General features: G+C 52.5%; 1 protein-coding gene across 3 annotated transcripts in view; it reads right to left on the bottom strand.

Moving 5' to 3' along the window:
• MPPED1 (metallophosphoesterase domain containing 1) overlaps positions 1-14,849 on the bottom strand; it is a 73,687-nt gene that overhangs the window by 37,754 nt on the left and 21,084 nt on the right. For all 3 annotated transcript variants that reach the window (XR_009357005.1, XM_059187206.1, XM_059187208.1), the window contains exon 3: positions 13,970-14,151. Coding sequence is in view for 2 of the 3 variants with exons in the window: in XM_059187206.1 (XP_059043189.1) it covers positions 13,970-14,151 (182 nt within the window). In the remaining variant the exon portion in view is untranslated. The remainder of the gene's footprint in view (positions 1-13,969; positions 14,152-14,849) is intronic.

Here is a 14,849-nt window from a genome sequence, read left to right as displayed (position 1 = left end):
AAATCATCTTGCACCCCTGTGTACCTATCCCTTTATTCCACAGTCCTTTTCCTTGGCTCTAATAAGTGCTGAGAACTGGGAACAGAGAAGTCCCGACACAGCCCCTTCTCCTGCCCTCTAGTGTGGGATAGACACAGGCAAGCAGTTTGCAATCTGCAGTGGGGGTGCGCAACGTCTTACGGAAGATACAACACTAGCTTTCCTTTCCCTGACCAGGAGTAAGGAAGGGGCTCTGAAAGGGTGGATGAGAGACAGAATCATAGAACTACTATCAGGGATGAGTAGAAATCCCAGCAGACAAGGTAAGTCCATTCTCCTAGCACACACCCCATGCAAGCAAATGTTCAGAGGTGGAAAAATCCACCTGCTAGGTATTTGGGAATTGCTTAGAAGCCCAAGGCCGAGGAAGGAAGGTGGAAGCAGGCCTGGGAGGGACAATTGGGGTCACACCCACAGGGGGCCCCAGCTATCAGGCAAAGGTCTGGACTTCACCCCGAACATAGCAGGGAAAGAATGAAGAGTGCTAAGCGGGGAGGGGCCACAGTTGGATCAATGAACGAAAAATTCTTTAGAATTCCAATACGACAACGGTAGTCTGGAAAGTGACTATTTTGAGAGGTTGGGACATTACCCAAGAAAGCCCCGCTCTGTCAGCTCAATGCTTCCCCTTCAGTGTTGTAGTTGTCAAACCAGCCCAGAATTAGCTCCAAACGGCCTTCGGTGAGTCTCAGATCTTCATTTGCATCGTGTACACTCAGAAAGGTGTGAAATTCATCTTCTTCTTAAGAGAAATCAAAAAAGCAAACCTATACACTTTAAAAAAATCTGCTTTCTTTTTAAAACAAATTTCAAAGAACCAAATCCTAACTTTTAAATAATTGTGTAAAAAAAAAAAAAAAGGAAGACATCTTTGGATGATATTAATAATAATAATTAAAGCTGCCATCAACTTGGCATCTACTTTGTGCTGGGCACTTTAGATGCATTCATAAAACAGCCACAACAGAAATAGTAGCTGTATTTATTATATTTGTATCCCGTGCCAGGCCCCATGCTGAGCCCAGATCTCCCCCTGCCTCATTGAGCTCTGTCAATATTAGATCTCTTTTACAGATGAGAAAACCGAGGCCAGTCTCTCCAGACCCACATGCTTAGTTAAGTAGGATCCCAACTGCAATGTCTCATGCAGTCCCTCATGATAGTTCCACAAAGAAAGTGTATTACTCCACTTGGTACCCCACTTATGGATGATAACACTGAGGCATAAGAGTAATGATTATCTCAAGGCTGCCCAGCAGCCTTGGCATGTGGACAGGCATGGCTGGGATGGGGGTCCACCTGCTGCTCCAAAGGCGGTTTCCTTCCCACTGGCGCCTCTCTCATGTAAGAAATTTGATTTAATTTATAAGTAATAAGCAAAGAAGACTGCCTCCTGGGGGCTGGCGCTGTCCGTGGTGCTGAAGTGCACGCGTGCATGAAACCAACAGCATCCCAACCTCAGAGATATTGGCAATAAAGGAATAAACAATTACATACCAGGTCAGGTGGGGATAATGGACATGGAACAAATAAAGCTGGGTGAGCCTGACAGAAAGCTTCAGGGTGGGACAGCTGACCAATCCAGAGAATGTCTCTCTGAGACAGTGACATCTGAAAGCCAGGAACTAGGTAACCTCCAGGAAACCACACCCCTGCACTGGGTCTCAGTCTTCTCATCCATAAAGTGGGGACAACGTTACAAAGAACCCAGGCTTCTTGTTGCGAGGGAGAAATAAGGAAACAACATGAAAGCACCTTTAAACTGGAAAGTGCTTTTTAACCATAAATGACCATCCAGAGGAAGTCATTATTGTTGTTAAGCCCCGACACTTGGAAACGAGGCTTTGTAGCAAGATGTGTTTTTTGAATATGAGATGTAGGGTGTTGGAAAAATTCTCTCATCTTGTCAGCAACTTACCCATCACTTTGTTTGGTTGGCCCTATACTCCTGGTCATAAATTTGCTATTCAAAAAGGCCAGGATTTTCTGGATACATAAGGAAAGTTTCCATATTAAAAAAAATTTTTTTCTTAGAATTAAAAAATAATAAAAATTTAAGAAAGAGCATAGACCTTGGATTATAATCCTGACTCCACTTTTATTTACTGTACGATCTTGGACAAGCTTTTCACCAGACTGAACTTGGCTTCTTCATCTGCAGAGACATTAACGCAGACATCTCAAGGGGTTGTCTAGCTGTGTCATCCCATATAAGAGTGATTAACCCCCTGTAGCTCTTTAATTTCAAAATTAATTACAGTGAAATAAAACACAAAAGTCAGCTTCTTGGTCACAGTGACCACATTCTAAGTGCTCGATACCCACATGAGGCAGGTGGCTACTGGTCTGGACAGAACTGGTCTAGGGCTTCTATTAGCCACCTGGGAGCTTGTAAGAAATGTAAAATCTCCAGCCCATCCCAGACCTGCCAAACTAGGATCCAGATTTGAACAAGACTCCCCCTCCAGGGGCTTTTCATGCACCTGAAGTCTGAGAAGGGCCAGTTGTGAGGATAATGCAGGAGACCAGGAGGGAAGACACCCCACTAAGCAGAGGCAGCTCGGCAAAACAGCAGCAGTGGGACAGAGCGGTATCCACACCCTCTTTAAGTGGTGATCACAATCTCCAAACCAAACCAGACACGGAGCTTCTGATAAAGTCTGTGCTGAGTCCAGATGCAGGAGGCAAGCGGGGGAAGATGTGGACAGGGAAATGGTGGGATCTTCCAGACATTTCAGAAGTTTGTGTGCACACGGGGACAGAATATTTCATTGCTGTGCTAGCCAGGATGTTCTGGCTGTTGACTATTCCTGTTTTGGAATGAAGTCCAGTGTGGAAATGACATTTTAAAAAAAAAACCCACAGGCTTATTTCACATCCAAACACATCTCTCCACGTTAGTGGGAAAAAAAAAGAAGAAGAAGAAGAAGAAAAAGCACACCAGCAAGAAAATCTTGCTTTCCCAACTCTTGAAGGATCAAGCCAGTATTTCTCTACCAACCAACCATTTCCTCCAATGGTTCCACAGCCTTGAATAAGCACTAACAAGAGAAGATGCCCTACAGGGTGAAGAGGATGGTCATGGAGGGAAGCCCAGCAAAGGCTCTGAGCCCATGTGGCTATTAATATGACATTCCTCCTCTACACAACCACCAGCCTGGGGGCATCCACCGTATAGATGGGGACCTGAGACCCAGGGCAGGTAAGTCACCTGTCCATGATCTCACACCTGGGAGGCAGGTGAGTGCTGAGTTAAACCTAGATGGGTCTAACTTGGTCACAGGCTACCATTTCACCTTGTTTCCATCATGCCATGGTGTTTCCTTGCCTATATGTCTCTTTAGTAAAAGTCTTGTTTGTTTTGCTACCCACTATACCCTCAGCACCTAGCATAGGGCTAGGACAAGACAGGTCCTTGATAAATGTTTTCAGAGTGAGTGAATGATTGCAAACCTATGGCAAGGCAGAACTCCAGATTCAGACCCTTGGTTAGCCTGCCCCTTCGAGCTGGAAGACCTGAACCCCCCCTTCACTTGACCAAATATTGCCCAAATGTTAAGGTCTCCCTCAAATGCCACTTCTACATGAAGCCACCTGACCTTCCTTACTTGGTTCCCATTCCCCCATCTGGCCTCTGCTTCCCCCACTCACTTGCTCAAGCCCTCCAAGGCAATCCAACTCGGTGCCTGTCTGGGGGTCCTCAAAGGTGTCACCAGCACTGCTGACTCAGAGCGGTTGCCTCTGCCCAGCATGTCCTCCCTAACTGGCTCCCCCCATTCAGGTCTTTGCTCAAATGTCACCTCATCAGAAGGTCCTGCCTTGACCCCTTATCCTCATTGTCCAACACCAAAAGTTCTCTTTGTCCTCGGCCCGTCTTCTGTTTATGCACTACTGCATCCTCAGTGCCCAGAATCATGCCCAGCACCATAACAAGTGCCCAGCGAACATATGTTGAGTAAACAGTCAAGTACAAACTGGAAACAATTATAATTAATAATCACGATGATGCCTACTTCAGGGCAGGCTTAAAACCAAATTAGAAGTAAGACACCAGGCAGCAAAGATATATTAGATGGCATCAAGTAGATGGGGTAGGTGCGTTCCAGGGACCTTCGGAGAAGAATGGAGGTGTTGATTAATTTTAGACTGAGTTAAGTCAGATGCATATTAAAAATTTATGAGTAACCACTAAACAAATTGAAAAAGAATGTACAATTTCCAAACCAGTAGAGGGGAAAAAAAGAAACTTCAATCAATCCAAAGGGGGGTGAGCACACAGTGAATGCCAGAAATGGACAGGCTTAATATTGGGAAACGTCAAACAAATATTCCTTGTTATTGTCCACATACAAAAATCTTTACCAAGATAGTCTTGCATAGCAATGACAGGGGCACAATCTGGTCTTCAAGACACTCACAGCTGATTGAGATAGACACTCAACACGACACACGGGATAGATCAGTCAGAGGGACTGACACATTTCCTCCCCACAAATGCAAATCCACTTGTCAAATGCATCTCTCTTTTCACTTTGGCCCCCAGGAAGCTCAGACTCTGATTTCCAGTTCACAGGGTCCAGGTAGCCTGGGGTCTTCCATCGGAACTACTCTTAATTTATTTCTTTTCTTTTTTTAAATCTTGGCTTTTCATTTATCCCTTACATTCTACCATTGTATTATTCTTATTCTTTTTATAAAGCACCTCAAATGTTCCAGCACAAAATGGGATATAGATAAGCAAGGAAAAAAATTCTCCAAAATAACAAAATAAAACAAAGGAAGAACTTTCAGAAAGCAAAGGCCTTTCAGAGACAGGCATCTGAACCTTGTGTAAACATAAATTTTGTTGTTTTTGGTTTTGTTTTTAAATTATTTATTTATTTATTTAACAGAGATCACAAGGAGGCAGAGAGAGAGGGTGAAGCAGGCTCCCCGCTTAAGCAGAGAGCCCGATGCAGGGCTCAATCCCAGGACCCTGGGATCATGACCTGAGCCAAAGGCAGAGGCTTTAACCCACTGAGCCACCCAGGTGCCCCTGTTGTTTTTGTTTTTAACTTAAGGCAGAAATTTTTAGGATGATAATCTTGCAAAACTTGTTTGAAACACTCACACAAAAATACACATGCCAGTGGGTCTCATTCATCTCCAAAATCATTCTGTTGTAAATAAATAATTAGTACTTGGCGCCTGGATGGCTCAGCTGGTTGAGCGTCTGACTCTAAATTTTGGTGCAAGTCATGATCTCAGGGTCGGGCGATAATATCAGCCCACAGTCTGCTGGAGACTCTCTCTCCCTCTCCCTCCTTCTCTGCCCCTCCCTTGCTCTCTTTCCCTCTCTCTAAAATAAATAAATAAATAAAATATTTTTTTAAAGGGTAGTTAGCACTTAAACACACCTTTCAAGGGGCGTACACATTAATATGAAGCTCCCGTAATTACAGCTCGCCAAAGTCATTGGACCACAACTTAGAATCTAGACTTTTTTTCCATCTTTATTAGAAAGTAATTTTCTCTCCTTTGGCCCCTAAAACACACTTTTGGCTGTGTGAAGAACTTGTTTATGAAGGTAGAAATTTAATTTTTTAAGTGAACACCCAATCTCGGCAATACCATTCTCCCATTCGTCACTTACACCTAGGCGAGCACCTGCTTATCACGTTGGCCCCTGTGCTACCTGCAACCTTAACGCTTGAATGCCGACTGGCTCCTGAGCAAAAAGTTGCCAGTAATGACATGAGGACTGAAGTCCAAGAAAATTTTTGTATTAAACACTCCATCTCAAGTCTTTGCGAGAATTGCATGTTTCTGGAAAGGTCTGAATCAGGCCATGGTGTCCAACTAACAAGTCAGTGAACCAGGTTCCACTTTAGATCCTACTGGACGTACTCAGTGAGGACCATGGCAAGATCTTAAAAAAATAAAAAACGCCAAAAAGCAAAAAGAGTTGGCTGAACATTTTGATTGACGTGACCGCCTTATATGAATTTCTCTTCTCGTGCGGTGCCTGCCTCACGCCAGGCCAGCGATCCCCGGCACCCTCCACACGTACCTCCCAGCAGCAAATGCTGTTGCTGTCGCCTCCAAACTACAGCCAAAGCCTGCCCTGAGCTCTGCGTCTGCGGCCGCCCCCAGGGCCAGTCCCAGCTCCCTGCACTCGTGCAGCCTCTCCCAGTGCCCAGAGTCCTCCCTGCCTGCCACAGCCCAGCTTCATCCAGCAGCCAAAGGAGACTTTTGAAACACTGAGTCAGACTGTATCCCTCTCCTGCCTCAGCCCCAATGGCCTCCTTAACAATCTGGGACACCTGGGTGGCTCAGTGGGTTAAAGCCTCTGCCTTCAGCTCAGGCCATGATCCCAGGGTCCTGGGATCGAGCCCCGCATCCTCTGCTCAGCAGGGAGCCTGCTTCTTCCTCTCTCTCTGCCTGCCTCTCTGCCTGCTTGTGATCTCTGACTGTCAAATAAACAAATAAAATCTTAAAAAGTAATAATAATAATAAAATCCACCTCCTCATTCCAGGAGCAGGCTGCTGCTCAGCAGGCCTGGGCCTCCGCGCCCACTGGGCTCAGTCTCATGGCCCTTCCGGGGCCTCCTTATGTCAGATAAACCCCTGCCCCAGTCCCTATCACCTCCCCTGTCTGTTCACCTGATTTACTGATCTAATCACCAAAACGATCCTCTTTACTTAGTTTTTATAACCTGCCCTGCATCGGTCCCCAGGCCCCTCGGGCAGGGACTGCACCTGTTGTGGTCATCCCTGAGCCTCCAACACCGAACCGGAGAACGTAGGGGGCTCCTAAGACAGGTATGGACTGGGGTGAGTGTGGAGCCCTCCCCTGCCCTCCCACGGTCAGAGCCCAGCAGGAGAGGCAGACCCTCACCGACCCACCCAGGGCTGAGAGGCCAGGAAGAATGGGGACCTGGGGCACTAGAAGGATCTTAGGTAACACACAATCCACACGTCATGCTTTCTGGCATTTGGACACTCAGTAGGGTGAAAGCGAGGTTCGCTGGCAGGTGAGGGGCTGAGCCAGAAGTGGGCCCCAGGAAAACTGACCTCAGTGCTCCGTGCACTGCTCTGGCGAAGAGGCTGCGGTCCTGACCACGGATCGGGGTGAGGCGTGTCCCTGCAGAGCCTGAGCCGCTTAGTCGGCCACAGCCAGGAGCCCTACTTTGCCCCGACCCCGGGCTGCCCCACAGTGGAAAGACTCTGTGGCCTGGAGAGCACACTGGCGATGGCTGGGGGAAGCCAGCTGCTGTCCGGTTCTCCACCAGTGGGGCCAGCCAGGTACTGTCTCTGCACCTGGTACCGAAAATGGGGGTGCCCCCCACGCCACGCCACAGCACGGCAGCGGTCGGGAGGCATGTCACGTGGCAAGTACAGAGCATGAAGCAGTGTACGTGGGGCTGAGGTCACGGTCAAGTGTGGTGAGACCAGGAGGGAACCATGGGGGTCAGAAAGGAATAAGACAAAAGCAGGGCCTCGCACACGCTGCTGGGGACAGAGCGGAAGGTGACAGAGAGGGGAGGGTGGCCGTCCCACAGGAAGGGTGGACCGGAGAGCAGGGACAGCCAGAACTGAAGCTGCCACGGGAAGAGACGTGGTTGAGGGGGTGGTCACCTCTGGCCGCAGTGAAGACAGTCATTCCCCCGAAATTCTAACAGTCCCTGTGCCTCCAGCTCCTGAGTTGGGGGGGGCCAGTGCCCTGCCCCTCTCCAGGGCCCCGCACCGCCCCCCCCAAGCCCACGCCACAGGCTCCTGGACTGTGTCACAGAGAGGCCGAAGGACTGTGGGCGGCCTCGTTTCTGCAGCCCTTGGGCCTCAGCGCGGTAGCAGATGCAGCAAGAACCAGACTCCACCTCGGAGCAATTTCTCCATTTCCCCCCTCCCTCCTCCCTCCCCGATTTTAATTAAGGGTTTACTTGCAGAAGACCCAGCTCTATTTAACTAAATCCTCGGACCCCTTTTATATTGTCTTATACATCGCTTCATGCTAGGGCACCAGTAAAAAGTTAATTATAACTTCCAAATACTCCATTACCGGGCCCTCATCTTCCTCCCCTGCCTGATTCCGCGGAGGGTAAAGCGCCAGTTAATTAAGCGGCATGCGGTGCGCTTCACGGCCTCGCCATGCGTTATTCAACAAACACCCTCCCGCCGAGCACTCTCCGGGCCACGCAGGGCCCTGCAGTCAGCACAGGCCACATCTCCACCCTCCAGGGGCTCACAGGATCCTACAGGAGGAAGGGGAGCCTGGCAGGGTGCCCGTTGCCGCTCAGCAAGTGACAGACACAGGTGGAGGGGACAAGCAGCAGCAGCAGAGTCAGAATAATGATGACAGCTGATGCCAGCCTCTGAGGGGAGGGAGAGGACAGAGGAGCTGTGGATGGGGGCTGATGGCATTTGGGACAGAATGAGCCTGAAATCCCGGTGACCAGCCAGGAGGAGGTATCTTGGGAGACTGAACAATACGTCAGCTGATCTCAAAGACAAAGCTGACTGCGGAGAGAGGGGGAGGTATCTGCATGTCTGGGTTGGAGCAAGTGCTGGGGACCCTTGATGGTCACCTGGAAAGACCGAGGTTGACCCCCCAGGGGGAGCCCCTTCAGTAGGCCAGAACAAAACAAGGAATACAGGGGACGGATGTGGACCAGTGCCAAGAGGATGGTGGTGTGGGAACCACGGAAGGCAAACCCAAGTTAGACGGGACGACGTCTCCCCCACCAAGAAGCAAGGAGAGGAGGGAAGAGGTGAGGACAAGCCACCAGTGGCCTCCGGGCTGTCACTCTCGGGGCCCATGCAGGTGTCTGAGGCCGTGGGAGCTGGGGGGCAGGGGCGGGGGTACAGAGGCTGCAGGCCTCTCCTGGTGGGGGCTTGAGGAGGCCAGCCTGGCACCCGCTGGTCACAGACAGTGAACCTGGTGGCGCTCTGCAAATCAGCTCATACGCTCACAGTTCTCGACGGCATGGCCGGCACTCAGAGCCCACAGCCTCGTGTCCTCGCCTGGGGTCAGATGTGCACGGCTTCAACCCCTTGGGCCAGCCGGCATCCTGAAAGGCAAGTGCTTCTGGGGCTCAGCCTCTCCTCCTGCCCTCAGCAGCCCTGGCCTCCAAGGGGGACCACACACGCCCACCTAGAACACCTGGCCCCCCCTTGCTTGGGTCCAATCCCTGCTGGCTTCAGCTCCTGGCCTCACCATGCAGACCCCAACTCAGCCTCTGACCCTGGGTCTTCTCAGACCCACCCCAAGTTCCATGTTGCAGCAGCCTGCCCTCCTCAGAGCCCCCTCTTGCTGCTGCCCCCCACAGCAACTGGTCGCGTATGCGGGCTGGGTCCGCAGTGACCGGCTCACAGTGCACCAGCACGCCACCCACTCCTGGCCATCCCGAGCCCACAGCCTCTGTCCCAGACCTCCTTGGGTCAAGTGCTGGCTGCTGCTGAGAATGGGGTCCAGCTCTGCCCTCCAGGGGCTGACGGCCTAGGTGGGGTACAGGGCATGAAGACACAGATAATTCCCAGCCAGGAGCTGAGGGCCGCCCCCAGGGTCTGAAAGGGGAGCTCTGAGTACACAGAGACCAGTGCCGCCCAACAGGGTCGGGCAGGACTCCGTGGGCTGGAGGAGGAGGCATATTCCCCACCGGGAGGAGAGCATGAGCCACGCACGGCCCAGAGTGGAGAACAGGGACTGCAGTCAGCCAGTGTGGCTCGGGTGACATTGGGGTCATTAGCTGTGGAGGAGAAAGGAGCTTCTAGCACATTCTTTTCCATTTTCAGCAAGTTTTGTTGTCCCTTTTGCTATGGCTAAAAAGCTTGTCCCTAGCAATTTTTTAGCTGTCACTAGAACATTTATGAATCAAGCTGGCATTCCTATTTCATGAATATATTTGGGATATTAACGACCAACAGGAAAGATATTAACGGTGTTCTCAGGAGAACCGCCACTCCCCCAACCACGCCCCCTTCACCAAACTCAGACCCAGAAAGAACCCTGTAAAGGGGCAGAACATGATCCCCACTCACGGCCAAGCCCAGAGCAATGCACCTGCCAGCAAATTAGAGTCGGCTCGAATTTAGATACACACCCCCAGCCGGGTGCCTAATCTTAACTTATAAAGAAGGCCTTTACTAATTTCTTAAATCTCTTCTTGTCTGTCTGGAGGTGGCCCCTGGAATATGATTTTAAATGCTTTCCATGACGTCCCTGAACAGGGAAGAAGCCGGCTGTGAATCTCAACTCTGTAACCTCCTTATCCGAGGAGAAAAGCCTGGGTGAGAGGCGGGCGGGGCTCTGCTGGCCCTGGGAAGGGCGCCAGGTGACCTCCTGAGTGGCTGCAGGACACCAGGACTGGCCTGAAGCCAGGGCTGCCCTCACCCCACCCTGGGACACACTCTGCACCAGATACCAGAGAGGCCAAGATTTCTTTAAAAAAATAAGATTTGGGGCGCCTGGGTGGCTCAGTTGGTTAAACATCTGCCTTTGGGTCAGGTCGTGATCCCAGGATTGAGTCCCGCATCGGGGTCCCTGCTCAGTGGGAAGTCTGCTTCTCCCTCTGTCTGCTGCCCCCCTCTCAAATAAATAAATTATATATTTTTTAAAAAATAAGATTTTACTGTTGCGTTTACACGATGCCACCAGAATAACACATGCTCCCTACAGAAAATTGAGGTGGAGGAGAGAAAAAAACATAAAGAAGAAAATCCCCCAAAATCCTCCCACTTAGACATCGGTTCTGGAACATTCCAGAGACTCTGCCCTCACTGGTCTCCTTGCTTCCACTCTAACTCCACAATCCAGGCCTTCAAACACCCTTTTAAAGATCACTCCAAGCCATGAGCTTCCCGCAAATCCCCACTGCCCATAGAGTCAACCCCAAACCCCAGTCCCCAGCGCACAGGCCTACGCGAACACGGGCCCGCCTCCCCAGAAGCACCATGTCCCCATCACCAGAATATGAGCACGCCCTGCTCCTCCCGCCCCACTGTCACCCCAGTGCCTGTGACACACGTGGCCGAGACAGACTCCTTCCGGTCTCTTCTCCAGGTGTGTGTGTGTGTGTGTGTGTGTGTGTGTGTGTGTGTGTGTAAACTGTGAACGTAGCTGAGATCATACCTCAAGATTTCTCGGAAATTCCACACCTTTTTGCACACAAACTGTGCTAGGCTTTCTCCCCGCTGCTCAGCCTCAGGGCCTCAAGATCAGATGTCCCCCCACGTCCTGGGGGACCCACCCATGACCCCTGACTCTACCCCAAAGCAAGGCCTGATCTGGCAAAGCCAGCTCCTGGAGGCAAGAGCATGATGTCCGCAGCTCTCCAGCCCAATGGAGCCTGCAAACAGCCCATCTCCAAAGAGGGAGGCGGGGCAAGGAGAGTCTGACCACTCATCTCTAAAATGAGGTCACTGAGGCTCAGAGCGGCCACGTGGCTTCTGTAACTCGTGGGACAGGAAGCAGACCCAGGACATTTGGTCCCAGATAGCCAAGTCCTCATGTTTACGTGGGATCAGAGATTTCATTCTAAGAAGATCAAGAAAGGAGATACGGGTGAGGAAGAGCCCTGTTCCGGAGTCCAGCGACCTGGCCTGGAATCCTAGCTCTCCACCCCTTCCTATCTGTGTGGCCTTGGGCGAGTCACTTGGCTTCTTTGGGCCTCAGTTTTTTCCTCTGCAAAATGGGGATGACAGCCGCTCCCTCTTCATTCTGTTGTCAGGAGGATTCAATGATTTGATCGCACACACCAAGGGCATAGAAGAGGGCCCGGCACATATAATCACTCATGAAACACTAGCTATCTACGGATGCACCCGTGCCCGAAGGATGAAGCTACACGGGCCGAGGAGTGCGCCACCCGCCTCTCAGCCATGACCGCCGCCTCTCAGCCATGACCGCCACCCCCCAGGGGACCGGAACTGTCAGCCCCAGGGAGATGAGTCTTGTACAACAAGCAGGTTTCCAAAAAGCAGCTGCAAATGGACTTCTAGAAGCTGCTCCCATTTAAATTAAACATTCACTCATGTGCAAATTCCCTGCCACTCGGTCGAGCAGGAAAGGGCTCCTCCTTCTTGGGCCTAAAGCCCCCCGGCCCCACCGCGCCCCACTTGAATGGTATCAGCAAACACTTCGAGACAGCCAAGGGGAGAAACCTGGGGGAAAGGAACCTGTTCTAAAAGGAAGACGCCCTCTGTCAGTTCACACCCCCCGCCCAGCAACAACTAAGGCAAATACGTCAAGGCAGCTCCACGCGCGAATTAGGAAGACCCCCAAATGCCCATGGTTGTTCTGACTTCTGTGAAGGGGTCAGTGGAACAACATCGCTGAAATGCCCACCTCACCGTGCCAGCTCCCCGAGCCCCCAGTGATCCTGAGGCTCAGAGCCGTGGTTATGCAGCCCTCTCTTCCAGGACCCTCACCCCCAAAGTCCCAAAGCCCCTTCCACAGGCCACAGCACACAGCCGCTCCTCTGCAGCGTCTGCCAGCCCGTCTGGCCTCCCCGTCCCCTCGGCCTGAAACAGCCCCCTTTCCCTGCACCAGCAGCACATGGCCCACCTGGCTGGGTCATTTGTCCACTCCCCAGGGATGCGGCCTCACCATCAGCTCGTCAGAAACTGTCCCCACCCTGGAGAACCTCAGCGTGAGAACCTCAGGCTGGTGTCCTCCGCTGTATCATCAGAACACACACAGCACCGTCCCCAGGTTCACCCAGTTCCCAAAAGTCACCTATGCCGGGACACACAGCTGTGTGTCTGCCCCCGGCATCGCCATTCCAAAGAGGCATTCGTTCATTCCCTCATTCATTCATTCATTCGCACAAGTGGACAGAAACAATTAAGTGACACATGGTGTCTGGCTCGCGGTGGGAGCTTGGCGTCTGCCTCGGACACACACCCTTGGCTCAGCCAAGAGCAGCCTCACAGCTGTGGAGACCCACAGCAAGGGGGACGAGGAGCCAGCGGGACCCCCCTCCCAGGGGGCGGACAGGGCCAGCAGGCAGCATGGGGTCGGGTAGAAGCCGGCGGCCGGCCCACCCCGCGGGAGCCCTCTTCCACCCTGGCCTCCCCACAGTGCAGCCCAAACAGGGCATTTGGACAGAACTTCCCATTCCAAAAATCAATATTTAAAGCTCCAAGCCTGCCAAGTGGAGGGGAAGGCCTTGCTTGTAAATATTTGTCTCGACTGGTAGAGCCGGGCTCTGCAGCCTCCCGGGGTCGCTCCTGGCCCTCGGCTCTCGGAGCTCCCAGCCAACGGCCAACTGGCCAACGGCGCAGCGGGAAGGCCCCAGGGGGTAGGACCCGCCAGCAGCCCAGGGAGCGGGGCAGGGCCGTCTCTGCACCCACACCTCCAAGCTAGGTCGCCCGGGGGCTCTCCATCTGTCCCCCAGGCCATGGCAGAGACAACCTCCTCTGAGCTTTCTCCGGATTCCAGGCAAGCAGCTTTTCCCAGGGGCGCTCCATATTTATGTCTTTTTTGTTTGGGAAGAAAGCAAAAAGCTGAAGACAAATCCCTGAGGGTATGCTTATAAATCCGCCCACCCTCGCCCGCCGCGGGGACAGCGCTCCAGCGCCCTCCCCACAGCTGTGCCCGGGAGGGGACGGCACAGGCGCCGGGGGGACAGCTGTCACAAGGGCGGTAGGCGGTCCAGTCAGCTGAGTGCCATTCCCAGAGAGGGAGTCATCCATTCCCCCATTCATTCATTCATTCATTCACACACTGATTATTTACCTGTACCAGGCACCAGGGGCTGGACACGCCAGGGGGCATAAACAGACCCGGGCGAAATCCCTTTGGGAGGGTATCTCCCAGGCCAAAAGAATGGCGCACACAAGTCAGAGCTGAGACAAGGGCTGGGGTGGGAGACGTGGAGGTGTGACAGAGAGTGGAAGGTCGGGAGGGTTTCCCCAGGGAGCAGAGCAAGGCCACCTCCTGCCCAGCACCTACCAAGCCACTCGTTGAACTTCTTGACCTCGCTGGGGAGCCCCAGCTCCGTGAAGTCCCCGGCGTGGATGAGCACGTCGCCGTAAGGCATCTGGATGGGGTCGGTCCTCGAGTGGGTGTCCGACACACAGACGAAGCGGGTGTAGCCGGGTGGCTTGGGGGCATCGTGAGGCACAGGGTCCACCCTGGAGGAAGAGAAGACACCACAGGTGGGGTGTGTCCAGCCCGGGGCCGAAGCTGCTGTTCAAGGCCCTGTCCCCTGAAACCACACCCACTCCGAACACGGACAGCGTGCCTGGCCTTCCCAATGGGCCCTCGGGGGTTCGAGTCCTAACGCTCCTGCTCGCTAGGCCGGCAAACCTGTGTGTTCCCCCTGGCCTCAGTTTCCCTTCTTCTGTAACACGGGGCCCTTGGAGGGTCGAAGGTGGTAGGAGTAGGGAGCACTCGTGGCCTCGGTGTGATTGTGACAGCTAACCCGCTGTTTGGCCAGCGCTAACCCTCTCCCCCATTCCCCCCTGAGGGGCCTTTTTAGATGTTTTTTCCCTGCTCTATCCCTTCCCATGAGATTTCACCACACAGATGCATGTGTATGCGTTCCTGCTGTATCTGGGCTTTATAATAAGAAAAATAAGCTTCTTCTTCACCCCCTAAGAACCAGTTTCGCCCCCTCGGGCGCGCCAACAGCCACACCAAGAATGCAAAGGCCACAGTCTCTGTTCCTGGCGAAAGAGTTGTCTCCCCGCAGGGCCCTCGGAACACACGACTTCCAGGGAGAGCCGGTGGGAAAGTGGGGATTTCACGGGAACATATGAAACCCAGGCAGTTTTTCTAAACTCTGAGATGGTCCCATCATTTTTTTTTAAAACAAGGGCTTTCCAGCGGC

This window comes from Mustela lutreola, chromosome 8 (genome assembly GCF_030435805.1).
Source record: "Mustela lutreola isolate mMusLut2 chromosome 8, mMusLut2.pri, whole genome shotgun sequence".
NCBI lineage: Eukaryota > Metazoa > Chordata > Mammalia > Carnivora > Mustelidae > Mustela > Mustela lutreola.
This window is presented reverse-complemented; position numbering and strand designations above follow the sequence as displayed.